This window comes from Amphibalanus amphitrite, unplaced genomic scaffold (genome assembly GCF_019059575.1).
Source record: "Amphibalanus amphitrite isolate SeventyFive unplaced genomic scaffold, NRLGWU_Aamphi_draft 001298F_arrow, whole genome shotgun sequence".
Lineage (NCBI taxonomy): Eukaryota > Metazoa > Arthropoda > Thecostraca > Balanomorpha > Balanidae > Amphibalanus > Amphibalanus amphitrite.
The window spans coordinates 1-17,318 of record NW_024882791.1 but is presented as its reverse complement, the minus strand read 5'-3'; the positions used below and the strand labels follow the sequence as shown (position 1 = coordinate 17,318).

The following is a 17,318-nucleotide window of genomic DNA, read 5'->3' as shown; positions in this document are numbered from 1 at the left end:
TTTGACTTTTTTTGCGATATTAGGTAAAAACAGAAGCTTCTTATCCTAGGAAAAATAAAATGGGAAATCTTTCAAAGGTGGCACACTACCTTTAATTCGGTACCTTGGGGAAAGATGCCCCCTGACCTGATGGGGAAAGACACTCCCTTAATCCGTAGGCTGCCCTTCAAGGAACCCGTCGAATCATTTAGTACATACTTGCGAAGAGAGACAAAAGCCGATTTGGGACTATTGAGAGTCCAATACTCGTGCTCGCCATGTCGGTCTCTTGGCCCATACGCCGACTTTTTGGGCGGCATCTGACTCTGAGAGCCCTCACGACGGCCTATATGTTGGCCCCATTATTCGCTTCGAGCCAGGGTTAGTACCTACATCGACCCCCGGTGTCCTGGCGGGGGTTAAATAATTTGAAGCATATTTACTTGGACATTCTTGTGTCACCATGAATGCATTGATTTTTAAGCGAGCTAAACGCAGGGCAGGGTACCTACGAGTGCACTGAATCATTGGTTTTACAAACTAATGAAGAGGTGCAGCTGCCGACAACTCACGAAGCAAATAAATTGAATATCAAGAGGTGGCAACAACCAAGATTACTGAAACATAGCTGAAGCAACATGTCCCTAAATTATCGTAGCAGTCATCGCGTCATGATCGAATGAGGCGAATCGCCGACAGTCTTTGGATATCTGTGTAATGTGTAGGTAGACGAAACAAACATTTTTTGTTAGAAAATTCAAAAGTTTTAGCAAAATCCTTGGCATCTTTTTTTTAACTGAAACAACACGTGGGTAACAGTTGGTCACCGTCACAGAGGGAAGCTATTTGTGCAGCTCTACAAGATACAATAAATTAAACATGAGTGGACGTTGGAATGACGACAGTTTAAACTGTGATTTCAAGAGCATACACTGTAAGTTGGACCAATTCGAAAAGAGTTTACAATCCGTCACCGATAATATGTCTGAAGATATGGTCTATGAAAAGGTAAGAAAATTGAAAAAGCATCGCTATTCCTTACGGGTGGGTACAAAACTACCTATTTATGAAGGTTATACTTTACCATGGCTGGGATCTCTGTCAATCATTTATTTTAAATGCATGCTAGCCGGCGCATGTCAGACGAAGTTTCGATACACAATGCCTACCTTTGTTAGCCTATTGATGGTGTTGTAGAGGATCGATTAATAATATCAGTTCATAACTGCACCGAATAATTTGATGCGAATCTCGTCCGATAGGAAAATTCTGGTGTGGAAATATGATATCAACAATTTGTTTTGTTAATAACTTTATCAGCGTTATCATATTTTCATTGTTACTCAACTTTAGAGAAGCTTGGAAGATCGCATCGACATGCTCCAAAGAGAACTGGATAATTTTGAACATGACGGCGCGTCAAGCAGGGGTCGTGAGCCTTATCGAAGCTCATCACCAGGAGAGCTCGCTAAGGGGAAAGGAAGGTCCAGATCGTTTCAGGTAAGCAGTGATAGAAGTGATTGCAATGAATGCAGTAACAGTGATTTTTTTCAGTCATACTCTGGCAACTCAAGTACCTAAAACACAAGCACTAAAGTCACGCTGGGGTAGTGGGCAGAATCAGCCCATTTGCGTATTTCTGCTGTATATTTTAAAGGTTTCAGAATAACTGCATGAGGCTCAAATTGTCTTACCCTACGTCACTTCGACGAGTTACGTCGTCCACTCCAGAAATTTTAAGGCTTTTTCAGTAGAGAGATGTATTTATATCGGAGAAGGTTGAAAGTTCAGTCACCCTCGAAGTAGGATCGCCGTGTTCGGTGCACCTGTCTGCGTGTAGCGCGCTCAGTAGCGTGTTGTGCGGCGCTGCAGCTCTCTCAGTCTGCGCTGACGTGTGTCGCACCGGCAGAGTTTGGGCCGGGCGTCCCAGTCGCGTCGCGCCTCCCCCGGCGGCGGCTGCAAGTGCCGCTGTACCGCCTTCCTCGACACGCGGACCACGGTGAGTGGACGGTCCCCGGGGTACAGGGAGTGGGGACGGTCCCCGGGGCAGAGGGAGTGGGGACGGCCCCCGGGACAGAGGGAGAGAGGACGGTCCCCGGGGTACAGGGAGTGGGGACGGTCCCCGGGGCAGAGGGAGTGGGGACGGTCCCCGGGGCAGAGGAAGTGGGGACGGTTCCCGGGCCACAGGGAGTGAACGGTCCCCGGGGCAGAGGGAGAGGGTGTGGGGACGGTCCGGAACCACAGGGGGTGGGGACGGTCCACGGGCCACGGTGAGTGAACGGTCCCCGGACCACAGGGAGTGGGGACCGGACGGGTTACGGACCACGGGGAGTGGACGGTCCCCGGACCACGGTGAGTGGGGACCGGACGGGTTACGGACCATGGGAAGTGGAACTGACAGTCAAATGAATATCGTCTTCGGGATCTTCTCGACTTTAACATCTATTCAGCCATCTCAACCCAATTATATGTAGAGGTGGCACAGTCGCTTTGCCAGAACAAATCAACACTCAGGTACCACTTCTCTTTCTCTGACCACCTGCTCCAGTCGGCGACCGCGCTGTGGTGTCACCGCGCTGTGGTGTCTCCGCGCTGTGATGTCCCCGCGCTGTGGTGTGGTGTCACTGTGCTGTGCGTGTCACCGCGCTGTTCTGTCCTCCAGTCGAACCCGGAGCGGGACAGTCTGATGCAGGAACTGCGCCAGGAGCTGCGGGACATCAACAACCAGAAACACGAGCTGCAGGAGAAAATGTTCGGCCTGGAGGAGGCGCAGCGGCTGAGCGACAACGACACCCAGGTGGGCACAGTGACCGAGTAAAGTATACGAGTACACCCAGATCCTCGCAGCGACCGACTGAATACACCCAGGTGGGCGCAACGGCTGACCAAACCCAGCACAATCACGGGTTAAGCGTAGGGGTAGGAGTAACGGGTAACGGGTTACATTTTTGACCATATTCACAATCGAAGTATACCCCTGATGGTCGCCCGGCGCCACGCAGACGGCACCACGCAGGCCAGGTGCCGTGTGGTGTCAGGTGCCGTGGCCAGGTGTGTGTGTTTGCCTCTAAAATGCGCTGTGTCTCACTTCATACAGCGTGGTGTCTGACTGTATGTCTGACTGTATGTCTGACTGTATGTCTGACTCCATGACTGTATGTCTGACTGTATGTCTGACTGTATGTCTGACGGTACGTCTGACTGTATGTCTGACTTTATGTCTGACTGTATGTCTGACTGTATGTCTGGCCGCAGATGCTGCAGAGCCAGCTGGAGTCGGACCGGGTCCGGTGTCTGACTGTATGTCTGACTGTATGTCTGACTGTATGTCTGACTGTATGTCTGACTGTATGTCTGACTGTATGTCTGCCGCAGATGCTGCAGAGCCAGCTGGAGTCGGACCGGGTCCGGTGTCTGACTGTATGTCTGGCTGTATGTCTGACTGTATGTCTGACTGAATGTCTGACTGTATGTCTGCCGCAGATGCTGCAGAGCCAGCTGGAGTCGGACCGGGTCCGGTGGCTGACTGTATGTCTGACTGTATGTCTGACTGTATGTCTGACTGTGTGTCTGACTGTATGTCTGACTGTATGTCTGACTGTATGTCTGACTGTATGTCTGACTGTATGTCTGACTGTATGTCTGGCCGCAGATGCTGCAGAGCCAGCTGGAGTCGGACCGGGTCCGGTGTCTGACTGTATGTCTGACTGTATGTCTGACTGTATGTCTGACTGTATGTCTGACTGTATGTCTGCCGCAGATGCTGCAGAGCCAGCTGGAGTCGGACCGGGTCCGGTGTCTGACTGTATGTCTGGCTGTATGTCTGACTGTATGTCTGACTGAATGTCTGACTGTATGTCTGCCGCAGATGCTGCAGAGCCAGCTGGAGTCGGACCGGGTCCGGTGGCTGACTGTATGTCTGACTGTATGTCTGACTGTATGTCTGACTGTATGTCTGACTGTATGTCTGACTGTATGTCTGACTGTATGTCTGGCCGCAGATGCTGCAGAGCCAGCTGGAGTCGGACCGGGTCTGGTGTCTGACTGTATGTCTGACTGTATGTCTGACTATATGTCTGACTGTATGTCTGGCCGCAGATGCTGCAGAGCCAGCTGGAGTCGGACCAGGTCCGGTGTCTGACTGTATGTCTGACTGTATGTCTGACTGTATGTCTGACTGTATGTCTGGCCACAGATGCTGCAGAGCCAGCTGGAGTCGGACCAGGTCCGGTGTCTGACTGTATGTCTGACTGTATGTCTGACTGTATGTCTGGCCGCAGATGCTGCAGAGCCAGCTGGAGTCGGACCGGGTCCGGTGTCTGACTGTATGTCTGGCTGTATGTCTGACTGTATGTCTGACTGTATGTCTGGCTGTATGTCTGACTGTATGTCTGACTGTATGTCTGGCCGCAGATGCTGCAGAGCCAGCTGGAGTCGGACCGGGTCCGGTGTCTGACTGTATGTCTGACTGTATGTCTGACTGTATGTCTGGCCGCAGATGCTGCAGAGCCAGCTGGAGTCGGACCGGGTCCGGTGTCTGACTGTATGTCTGACTGTATGTGTATGTCTGACTGTATGTCTGGGACTGTATGTCTGGCCGCAGATGCTGCAGAGCCAGCTGGAGTCGGACCGGGTCCGGTGTCTGACTGTATGTCTGACTGTATGTCTGAGACTGTATGTCTGCCGCAGATGCTGCAGAGCCAGCTGGAGTCGGACTGGGTCCGGTGTCTGACTGTATGTCTGACTGTATGTCTGCCGCAGATGCTGCAGAGCCAGCTGGAGTCGGACCGGGTCCGGTGTCTGACTGTATGTCTGACTGTATGTCTGACTGTATGTCTGACTGTATGTCTGACTGTATGTCTGCCGCAGATGCTGCAGAGCCAGCTGGAGTCGGACCGGGTCCGGTGTCTGACTGTATGTCTGACTGCATGTCTGACTGTATGTCTGACTGTATGTCTGGCCGCAGATGCTGCAGAGCCAGCTGGAGTCGGACCGGGTCCGGTGTCTGACTGTATGTCTGACTGTTGTCTGACTGTATGTCTGGCCGCAGATGCTGCAGAGCCAGCTGGAGTCGGACCGGGTCCGGTGTCTGTCTGTATGTCTGACTGTTGTCTGACTGTATGTCTGGCTGTATGTCTGGCCGCAGATGCTGCAGAGCCAGCTGGAGTCGGACCGCGTCCGGTGTCTGACTGTATCTCTGACTGTATGTCTGACTGTATGTCTGACTGTATGTCTGGCCGCAGATGCTGCAGAGCCAGCTGGAGTCGGACCGGGTCCGGTGTCTGACTGTATGTCTGACTGTATGTCTGTGACTGTATGTCTGACTGTATGTCTGACTGTATGTCTGACTGTATGTCTGCCGCAGATGCTGCAGAGCCAGCTGGAGTCGGACCGGGTCCGGTGTCTGACTGTATGTCTGACTGTATGTCTGGCCGCAGATGCTGCAGAGCCAGCTGGAGTCGGACCGGGTCCGGTGCCGTCAGATGGAGGAGGAGAATGACGAGCTGAAGGAGGAGATCAGCCGGCTGGAGATCGCCATGAACAACCTGCCCGTGGGCGACGGGTGCAACATGCGCGACACGGCCGCGCAGATCGCCCAGCTGCTGCAGTCGCTCAACGACGACATGGTCAAGGCGCCCGAGCTCTGCAACCGGCTGCGGATGGCCGCTCAGCAGGTGACGCGGCGGCGGCAAACTGGTGACCTGTCCGGGTCACTGTCTGGGGTGGGGGGTGGGGGTGGGGGCACCGGGTGATCTGTCTCGGGGGGGGGGGGGGGAGTGGGCACTGGGTGACCTGTCTGTCCGGGCACTGCCCAGGGGTGGAAGGGAGGGGGGGAGGCGTTACCGACCGCCGACCACCATTTGCAGCCATCAGCTGCAGTGACGGCGAACGGATAGAAGCATATCCACTAAAGAAAGAATGCGCTCGTGAATCTTCTGCAAATAATTTAATCGGAACTCAAAAATGGCAGGACATATGCATATTGATTATTTATTGACAAGGACTTCTAAAATAGAACATATGATAGCCAAAATGAATAACAATTTCCTACGGAATTTCCTACGGACCTACGGCTACCTCCTTTCAATTAAAGGGACTATCCCACCTTCTTAAATGTTGTTAAAACCAGTTAAATTGTGCCCGACTTTATAGATTGGATGACCAGGAACACGGTTATGGCATTTATTTTTCATTAAACATCTTAGGCTTCCCATATTCCAAACATAAAACTTTCAAATATGTGACGTCACAGCCCAAAATTACCTCCTTCCCCAGGCCACATTATAGTCATAAAGCTGATTCTTTTTACTCTGTAGGCACCACGACAAAGTTCAGACCAAGTTTTAAGCGATTTTTCAACGAACAAACCCATTTAAATCAGAATGACTAAACGAGGTGACGTCACACTAACGGTCGCTCCATGTTGAAGATGGGCCTTGTGCAAGGCCCATTTTCAAATGAAGGGAACGAATTTCTTCAACACCAAGAGGCCGCGGGGGTTGCAACCTAGATAGATAGTGGTTTCTGAACCTCGCCGCAAACTTGGCTATCTCAACTCAAACCCCATGTTAACCCTCGCCCGTAAACGGTGTTTTGCCACCTTCGCCCATGCAGGGGGGGGGGGGTTGGTGCGACCCCCCCTGCGTTTGAAAACGGACTCGTAGAGCTTAGCGGAAAAGACCAACGGATTGCTCTCAACGAGATCTCGCGATTGGTGGTATATTTTTGGTCCTAGGTCAACATTTGCCCTACTTATGACCGGTCAAAGGTCAAATTTTCGGAAAAATCTAACTTTTTCAGATTTTCGCGCCGATTGCGGCAAAACGGTAAGAGATATCGACTTGAAACCTTCACTATCGTGATCCTTGATCAATTCTCTATCGTTTGGTGTGTATTTCGATGTCATAACTCTAAAAATGATGCGTTGGGAGCATCGGAAGTCTGCAAGGTCATTTGTGCATTGAGTCACGTCAGGCGTGTGACGTCACTGACCTGACCCTGACCCAAAATGAACTACAAGAAACAGCCGACGATGCCTGAAATGGATAGCAAATTCGAATTCAGGGCATCAAAATACCCCGAAAAGGCATACAAGTGCAAGAAGTCATTACAGGTCAACCGAGGTCACTGACCTGACCTTGACCTTTAGTAACCTTGAAAAGGTCAACGGACATTGTGCCAATGTCAAATCAGCCAGTTATGATTCTAAAACAATCCATCAGTGTGTCAGGTCAGTCGGCATTTATACCAATGTGAAGCAATCTCCACTTTAGCGTAAATCTGGCCGGAGGTTGTTCCCTTTATGACGTCATAACTCCGTGACCTGACATGACCTTGACAAAAAAATACCAATAGTTGCGCAAAGGATGCCCCATAGGGTAATGAAAATTTGAGCAGGCTTTCTTAAACGGTTCGGCGTGTAGCTAAGAAAAACCTCAGGGGGGGGGGGGGGGGTGTGCACCAACCCCCCCCCCTACATGGGCGAGGGTCAAAGGTGGGAAAGTCCCTTTAAACTCGTGCAGCATAGTCAGCCGTCCGGCAAGGAAGCACTCTATAGAACGTTTCATCTTGTAACGAGATGAAAGACTATCGTTTCCTAATTTTCTCTTTCCCTGATTTGCAAATAACAATGGAACACAATGACATTAGTTCGTGAAACTAAGAAATTTTCTGCGCAGCAGAAAGAAACGTGTTTGCTGTTCGTTCAGTATTCAGCGGTTGTCCTTTCCACTGCAAAATTTTGTTGAATAAGGTATCAGAGAGCGAAGGATGATGATGCTTTAGAAGGCAGACAATAATCCATTGACCTGCATATACACCTCGAATAAAGAAAAGGAATTATCTAAGTGCCTAAGTACCTGGATGTTTTTGCTACGCAATTAGTTATAAGAGTAGTTATCAGTAGGTAAGTACCTAACGGCTAACGGCAGGCCTCCGCTTCCTGAGATACACTTAATGCAGGCCATAAGGAAACTTCAATGGCATAATAGGGGCAGCGACTGCGATTACGCGTGTCAATCGGCGTCCAAGTGGCGATAAGCGTGGCTCGGTAAATTGGGTGCAGGATGTAGGCCATCGGCTGCAGCGGCCACCTCAGCGCTGCGTCCCTGCAGGCCTGTAACGACCGCCCGGGCGCGGCGCCGCCAGAGTCGGCCTCAGAACACTGGACTGACATTCATATGAATACTGTCACGGGAATCTGTTTGTGTCGGTTTGTGTGCTGTTATATGTGACGAGGGTAAATCATCCTCTACCTTGGCTGCAGTCTTTCTTTTGAAGTGCAGCAACACGGGGAAAGGAGGTTGAACTAACGGCTAATTGAACGGTGAACTAACGGCTAAAACCGGTTCGATCTCTCTCTCCCTCTCCCCCCGCCATCTTTATCCATCCATCCCCCAGGTTAATTGGTTCGGTGACTCAAATTTGGCAGCCCTCCCTCGGCTCTCCCTCGGCCGGGCTCTGTAGCAACGCCGCACTGTTGTGTGACACTTTCAATTCAAGAGAGACTACCGTGGCTTAAAACACGCCCGTAGCGTTTCCCTAGGAATGACAATGGTGCCTGCTGACCGGGACGTGTTCTCGGACAGTTAACCCGCGCCCCACTGGGGTCTGCGACCTGCGTATAACACGCCCTACTGGGGGGGGGGGGGGGGGCTATTCATAGCCCCCCTCCTAACTCCGAAACTACTGGGCCGATCGTCAAAATTCAAACGGCGTCTGATAGCCCCGGAAAAACTGTCGCGCGAAACCTAATTTCATTGACCTCGAGGTCACCGATGACGTCACAGGTCAGGTCAAAGTAAAAATTATTAGCATTTTGGCTTGTTCACGTTTTGGGCCCTGGCCGCCGTCTTACAAGTCAGATCAGGCTCATTTTTGGATCACACACTCGGGAACAGATGCTCTAGTTACCCTGAGGGTACCAAACTTGTCGTTTAATTTTCAGGTTAAGGTCAGGTCATCACAGGTCACGAAAATATTATATCATGCGTCGGTCACGTGACACATGTTTTATGGTCCATTTAGGTCAGAGATTTCGAATTTGATGTCGTCTGTGTCATTCGAGGTCATTTTGAGTCGAATTTAGCTTATGATAGGTCACTTTCAGGTCAAAAAAGGTCAAATTTTGAATTAAAATTTTTTTCAACAAACAAGGTGTCTATTGGATGCAGTTTGAGCTCAGGAACACGATGGTGCTATTTATATTGGCGTACGATGTCAAATACGTGGTGAAAAATTGATTTGAAAAATTAATAATTGTGAATTTTTTGCAATAATGCGTAAAACTCTGCCATTTTTGAAGATATTTAGCTAAAACTTGCTAGAGTTAGTCATAATAATGCGTTTTATCACATATATTCTGTTTTTTTTTTCGAAAAGTCAAAAAAATGAAAAAAGTAAAAATATTAATTTTGGATATTATTGTATTAAATTATCAAAATTTTCAAAATTTTGAAAATCCGAGATAGCAGTTTGATAGCGCAGTCTATTCTGAGTCCTCTCATGCAAAGAAATCGGATCTAGCTTAAAAACTGAGCTCTTGGGAGCGATTGTCGTGGTTCAATGTTTTGCGTCGAAATCGGCCGAACATGACGTCACTCTGACGTCAATTCCGGCCGACCTATAGTAGGTACGAAGTTCAAATTTTGCCACAAGGTGTTTAATTGATGCAGCCTAAGGTACTGAGAGTTTGGCGTCGATACGTCAAGCGGTTTGGAAGTTATTGCAGAAAAACGGGAGGGGGGCTATAAATAGCCCCCCCCCAGTGGGGCGCGGGTTAATGGTGCCTGCTGACCGCGCTGCGGATAGACAATGGTGCCTGCTGATCGTGATGTTTCGCTCGGACAGATAATGGAGGGCGAGAAGCGGCTGACGAACGAGCGGACCACGCGGGCCATGGACCAAGCCGAGGTGCAGTTTCTGCGCACGGAGAACCAGCGGCTGCGCGAGCTGGCCTTCCGCTCCAACATGACGGCGTTCCAGGCGAGCGTGCAGCTGCCGCAGAACCAGCTGCAGTACCAGCAGCAGCTGCTGGGCCAGCCGCTGGGCCCCGGCGGCGTGTGCGCCGACCCGTACGCCGGCGCGGCCGGCGCGGCCGGCGCGCCCAAGCGGCGCGGCCTGCTGTCGCGCGTGTTCGGCAAGAAGGAGCCGCAGGAGGACACGGGCCCGGGCACGCTGCAGTTCCAGGACGGCAGCCTGGCCCAGTTCGACCCGGCCATGACCATGCAGCAGCAGCGGCTCTCGGTGGCGCTGCAGGAGGACCCCAGCGAGGCGGCCCGACGGCTCACCATGCTCAACCAGGAGAAACGCAAAATGAGCTGCTGTCCCCGCTAGGCGAGCCGGCCAGCCTGATCTCCGGCGAATGGCAATAGGGCACAGCCGGCTGGCCTTTTGACAAGCTCATCTGACAATATCATGATATTTTGTTTTGAAATTTGACTTTGTACAGGACTGTCAATAAATGCTCGTTTGCAAACGCTTTACGTAATCTTCGGAGCCATAGGCCCATAGGTACATATGTCTATTGAATGATCTACGCAATATTCAGGCATGCACATTGCACATACGCTCGTCTGCGAAAAATGTCGATAAATAATGAGATTTTAAATCGGCAGCATGTATGGAATCGGCGGCATGGTAGGTATTGCAATTACGTCACATCGCAATCACTCCCGAAATATGAACCCCATCACGGCTTTTCAATAGCTTTCAGGGTCCGATAGCGTAACATTTTTGTGCTTAGAACAGCAAACTGATGTTTCCGCGGTCATCTTCTGGTGCCGTGAAAAAGGCCCCGCGCCGGCATCACACGGTGTGGGTAGACTGTGCCGCTGAACACTCAAGTCAAGCGACACAGTCTACCGGCGCCAGGCGGCTGCTGCCAGTACTGACGGCCGTTCTGCAGGTAACCGCGCGGCGGTAGATAGGTACAGGTCTCGCGGGTTTTAGCGGTAGGTCGCTCGGCGAGCGGGAGGGCAACCAGTTCCGCCTCTGTATCGGTGACCATTTGCTCCGCCCAGTTACTCGCGAGCGCGTACTACGGCACATAGTAAAGTGGGGAGGGAAGGGTTAGAGTGGCAGCCTGCGTAGAGGCTTAAACCGGTTTCTATCGCCTGGGCCGGCGACACGGCATGCCGTCAGGGGACGGGGAAAGGTCAGAGGTCACTCACAATGTGCAGTACCGCGTCCCGTCCTCTCTGCCTGCTGACCAGCGCACGACCTCGGCCGTTGGCCAATCGGCATTGAACGGTCAAGGCCACCCGTAGCCAGCGGGCGGGGTGAGCCGGCAGCGTGCCGATTCATAGGTAGTCGTCCAAAGTTTTAGCGGAAGCCGGGAGACGACTGTAATGTTATTTCTTGGGAACAGTTCTGTCATTTAACCCGCGCCCCGTTATGGTCTCCCGAGCATCGGTCCCATGGGGGGGAGCATTTTGCCCCCCCCCCCCTAAGATCTCGAGAACCACGCAAAATAACAACAAGCAGCAAACGGTGTTGGATGGCCCCAACGAGGAAATACCTTTTGGCTCAAGTTCATTGACCTAGGTCAAACCGATGACGTCACAGTTCAGGTCAAATGTCGAATTTTCACCGTTTACAGGCATTTCAAGAAATGTGTTGTAAAATCGAGTAAAATGCATGTCATTCATCGATAAGGAATCGATGAATAACAATTATTTTTGATGGGGAATTGCTCGTCAAACACATATTTTGCTATTTGGGGTCACTGATACCAGGTCAGGTCACAGAGGCCAGGTCACTGAGAGTCACAATATGAAGATAACTATTATGTGATGGATGTTGTCTGGTCCATTTTACATGACAAATGCGATTATGTGGGTCAGGCAACCCTTGGGCGCCAGTTTGGGTTATGTTCTGGTGAAAGTCAGGTAAAGGTCAGGTCAAATCAGGTCAAATTTCTAATTTGACATTTTTGCTTAAAAAGGGTATCGTTTCGATGCAGCTCGTCACGGGGAGTCTAATGCTGGCAGCTGGTCTTTGTTTTGCGCTACGTAGTCTAAAGTTTTTAAAAATTGAGTTAAAAATTGACGACATCAATTTTGAACAGCTTTTCGTCATAACTTGGCCAAAAAAGGAGGTATCGATCTACAATCTGTTATGTAGATCACCGAGAGCAGGGACTATCATATATATTCCGTTTTTTTAAACTCGAAAAAATACTTTTTTAATTTTATAACAGACCAATTTTTCAATTTGGGGGTCAAAAGCTCAAAAGTTTTAAGATCCCAGATAGCGGTTTTGTAGCGCCGTTTTTTTCTCTACACGACCAGATATAGAGCTTCGAAATTGCTTGTTAACTGTAGCTTTTGTCATGTGAGCGTTTCAAGATTTAATGTTTTTTTGCTCATTTTTGCTCGAACATGACCTCAGTTTGACCTCAATAACCCCTGACCTTAGGTAAGCTAAGACTTGAAGTTTTGTGTGAAGATGTCAAATTGATGCCCGGGTAGCTATTGAAAATTTGGCGGGGCTGCGCGCCGCCGTTTTCCTTGCTATTCAGGAAAATACACGCTTGACGCTATATTGCGCTATATTGCCCACCCCCCAACGGGGCGAGGGTTAACCGTGACCTGCTGAGGCTGGAGGTCGTTTCACAACAAAGTTTTGCTTTCTGCCGCACTATATTTCCAAAACTTTGTCACAAAACTGACCAAGAAATATGTTGCATGAATGCAATCGCAGCAATATTAAAAAGGAAACTAGGCGTAAAACTTTAAGTAACATCACTGTATGCTGATTTTGTGCGTTATTTTTATAACAAAATGGATGTAAGCCACTAAAAAAGCAAAACATAACATTGTTTATATAGAAATATGCCATAACTCGCACCCATATCGTCGTTTTCCGCAGGCGCTAGACGTTTGGGCGGGGATGGATCAGACCTCACAGTTGATCGGCTTTTGATCAAACCAGAGCTTCTTGAAAAGAAGGAGCATGTTGCACGTGAGAGAGGAAGCCGATGATACCCAATTTATAGATTATATAGGCCAATCGTTGATCATAGGTCATACGTTGACCTTCCAAGTCAGTTTAATGACCCAAAGTCGGAAGGGTCTAGACCTGCCTAGAAGTTTTGAGAGAGAGAGAGAGAGAGAGAGAGAGAGAGAGAGAGAGAGAGAGAGAGAGAGAGAGAGAGAGAGAGAGAGAGAGAGAGAGAGAGAGAGAGAGAGAGAGAGAGAGAGAGAGAGAGAGAGAGAGAGAGAGAGAGAGAGAGAGAGAGAGAGAGAGAGAGAGAGAGAGAGAGAGAGAGAGAGAGAGAGAGAGAGAGAGAGAGAGAGAGAGAGAGAGAGAGAGAGAGAGAGAGAGAGAGAGAGAGAGAGAGAGAGAGAGAGAAATTAGCCTTTTTAGAAAACGGTCGGTATAGGTATTAAGCGACAATGCACGGATTTATAATGAACGTTAATCCTTCTCACAGCTAGCCTGCCCAACGCGTTTCCATTTCCATCGCTAGTGACCTCGCCTTTAGGCCATGTGACCGGAAACCGGCAGCTAAACAGCAGATATTCTAGGGGCGCGGAAAGCTTGAAGATTGGCTGTGCTACAATGCTATTCCTAGTGGTTTTGATGCTTTTGAACCTGGCTAGATTGGCTCCATACGCTCCGCAGATCGGCAAATTTGTAGTTAAGCAGCCCTGAAGGCACCGGCCAAGTTCCACCGCTGGTCCCGGCCAAATAAGACACAAGGGACTAAACACAATTTCACATGTTGGAACGTTTCTAAGCTTAAGTCTAGAAACGAACGATTAATGAGACATGACACGCCGAATTCTGGCCTATAATGGGCTCTAGAAACTGGTCACAGACCAGAGGTCATTTTGGTCAGGTTTATGAGATTTTCAGGGTAGGTGTGAGCTTTCAATTGCAGATGGCCTGAAGTCCAAACTTATCCTGACTCCTGACCGCATGGGCATTTATTTATTTATGGGGAGAAAAATAACTTACGGCACAGAAAGCTTCGCTGCTATCCGCCACTATTTACACGAGTTATTCAGGAAAAAACCAAGGAGAGGGGCTCATTTTATCACCCCTAATAAAAAGTAGGGTTTCCATTAAAAGTAAACGGTAACATCGATAAATAACATCTGTATGTTTCTCAATTCAATATGGTGAGTTCTTTCGTAAGGTTAATTAATGCATATTAGGTAAACAATATTGTAAGTTGACATTGGCACGAAATTTCCATTCTATTTTATCCCGTTCGTTTTAGCCCTTCTCGCCTCCCCCCCCCCACACCACCACCACTACCATCAAACCGGCTGAGTTGGCTGAGGCGAGGCTGGCTAAGGCGAGCGCCTCCCCTCCCTTCATGCCAAACAGCGCCTGGCTGTCGTGACCTCTGGCCTCACCGCCCGAAGGCTCGTCCGCTGTCCAAGGACGCCCTGCGCGGGCCGCAGTGATAGCCTCTGCCGAGTCCCGCCTCTATCCACCGGTCACCACGCGCTGGATTCATTCATGCCTCTGTGTTTCAGCGTCCTACCCGTTGGGTGGCACCACTGTAGTCATAGGCGACTGCAGGGAAGCCGCGGTCAGAATGCCCCAAACGGCGGATTTTGTGGTTTTCTTTTAATTTCTCCGAAACTAGCCGGCATACGATCAAACATAGTTCTTCTGAATGCTTGAGACGAGGTGTTAGTATCACTGATGTTAGTTGTCGGACTTTCGTCCCCGTCTTGAGTTGAGATGTTAGTTTCACAACGTTTCGGCCAGTTACTTCTCCGGCCGTCGTCAGGTGTTCTTTGGCCCTTAGAAGGACCTGGATGTTGGTGGCGTTGCGCCGTACGCGTCATACCGTTCGCTATAGTCGTCATACCGCCTGCAGTCGTCATACCGCGACTACAGGAGCTTTCGAACGGTATGACGCGTACGGCGCAACGCCACCAACATCCAGGTCCTTCTAAGGGCCAAAGAACACCTGACGACGGCCGGAGAAGTAACTGGCCGAAACGTTGTGAAACTAACATCTCAACTCAAGACGGGGACGAAAGTCCGACAACTAACATCAGTGATACGATCAAACCTTTTTCCATGCTCATGGGAGGGAGCCATACGAATAAATCGGTCACATCTTCAAGCCTACAAAGCGGAAGACGAAAAAGATATAGCCGGAAAGGCAAAACCTACGCTTAAAACCCACGGGACCTGTACCTATCCGTCGCCCGTCTGTTTGAATAAAACACTTTAGCAAAATGCGTCAAAAGCACGAACACGAAAATGAAAAACCTGGCAACGAGAAGATATTCCTGTCACAAATGAATAACATCAATATCAAGCATTATTGTATTGACCTTACCTTACACTAGGAAAACCAGTTTTCAAATGTTCACTTTCTGCGGTCCGATTGATCCACGCCTCAGTTCCATGATGTTAAATGGACTGGGGCTCCGTTGTCGGGTGCCGTTGTCGGGTGCGCTGGGGCTCCGTTGTCGGGTGCCGTTGTCGGGTGCGCTGGGGCTCCGTTGTCGGGTGCGCTGGGACTCCGTTGTCGGGTGCCGTTGTCGGGTGCGCTGGGGCTCCGTTGTCGGGTGCGCTGGGGCTCCGTTGTCGGGTGCGCTGGGACTCCGTTGTCGGGTGCGCTGGGACTCCGTTGTCGGGTGCCGGGGCGGCGTCGGCGCCGGTCGGTGGCCGGCCGGCAGACGGCGGTCATGGCTGCTCCGGGCTGCCGGGGCTGGCTGGCGCTGCTGGCTCTGGCTCTGGCGCGGACCGGCCGGTGCGCCGTGGAGTCCCACTCGGCCGCCGGACTGCACCGGTCCGGCCTGCTGCCGCTGACCCCGCTGCAGACAGTGCCGGCCGGACCGACGCTGGCGCGGCGCGCCCACTGCCTGGCCCGGTGTGTGCGCCGGGACGACTGTGTCAGCTTCAACTACGGCCAGCTGCCGGACGGCACCGCCGGCTGCCAGCTGCTCGGCAGGGCGCTCTGTCAGGCCGGCGGCGGCTTCAACGAGCTCCAGAGGGACGCCGGCGTCAGCTACTTCGACGTGTACCGCGACCAGAACGTGGGCGCCCAGGAGGTAAGGAAGCCCTTGTGACTGCAGCTACTCTTAACAAACACAGATCAACTTTTTGCTTTTTTATAAATTAGACTATCATTTAATGATTTATTACTTAACCCTCGCCCATGTAGGGGGGGGGGGTTGGTGCAACCCCCCCCCTGAGGTTTTTCGGAAATAGTGCAAAAACGGCGGCGCGCAGCGCCGCCAAATTTTGGGTACCTTATGGGGCAAACCTTGCGCATCTTTTGATAAAAAAAATTTGACCGGGTCATGTCAGGTCACGGAGTTATGACGTCACAAAGGGAACAGCCTCCGGCCGGATTTTCACAAACTGAGTGCCAACGCCCGAGGTTTCCTGCCGGTGGTACGGACATCGGTTGATGGATCGTGATGAAACTTCCCATGCATGTTGGGGCAAGTATTGGCTATCATATGGTATAAGAAACTTGACCGGGTCAGGTCAGGTCACGGAGCTATGACGTCACAAGAGGAACAGCGTCCGGTACTATTTTTGAAAAGCGCCCGAACCACTATTTTGCTAATTCTTGTCACCTCAATGGGAATATGCAGCAATATTAGCTTCAATAGGGAGCAAATGGACCTTCCAAATCCAAAAATACAATCAGATATCAAAAATTTAAATTTTGATTTTTCGAATTTCTGCCGCCGACTGTGACCTTGCCGACTTCCGGCGCTTCCAACGCGCCATTTTTAGAGCTAGGGAAACGAAATACATACCAAACGATAGAGAATTGATCAAGGAACACGATAGTGAAGATTTCAAGTCGATATCTCCCACCGTTTTGCCGCAATCGCCGCGGAAAGTTGAAAAAAGTCTATTTTTCCGAAAATTTGACCTTTGACCGGTCAAAAGTAGGTCAAATGTTGACCTAGGACCAAAAAATAACCACCAATCGCGAGATCTCGGCGAGAGCAATCCGTTGGTCTTTTCCGCTAAGCTCTACGACGCTCCGTTTTCAAACGCCAAGGGGGGGGGTCGCACCAACCCCCCCCCCTGCATGGCGAAGGTGGCAGATCGCCGTTTACGGGCGAGGGTTAAAAGGTATGCACAGAGTTCAGGATGTGAGATGTGTCACTCAAGAAAATTGGGACACTTGCAATATTTGGGCAACTGCCTGGAAAACTTCTCAGTTTTCACTTACGTGTTAAATGTTTGTGTTAATGAGATAAAGAGGAAGTAATCTTTTTGGCATTACTGTACATACGTACTTATCATGTAGTTCAGCCTAACGCTTATTCAACGGAGTGTCCATAACATGGTCGGGCCCGGGGTAAAGCCAATCACCCAGGGGCCGGGGGGCAATTTAT

General features: G+C 50.4%; 1 protein-coding gene across 1 annotated transcript; it reads left to right on the top strand.

Annotated features, from left to right (window-relative positions):
• Positions 1-575: 575 nt before the first annotated feature.
• On the top strand, positions 576-10,456 carry LOC122371954. The gene is made up of 6 exons (XM_043348757.1): positions 576-987; positions 1,333-1,479; positions 1,889-1,978; positions 2,642-2,776; positions 5,418-5,654; positions 9,829-10,456. Exons 1-6 carry the CDS (start codon positions 859-861, stop codon positions 10,312-10,314), a joined length of 1,224 nt encoding a protein of 407 aa, XP_043204692.1. The 5' UTR covers positions 576-858; the 3' UTR covers positions 10,315-10,456.
• Positions 10,457-17,318: the final 6,862 nt, after the last annotated feature.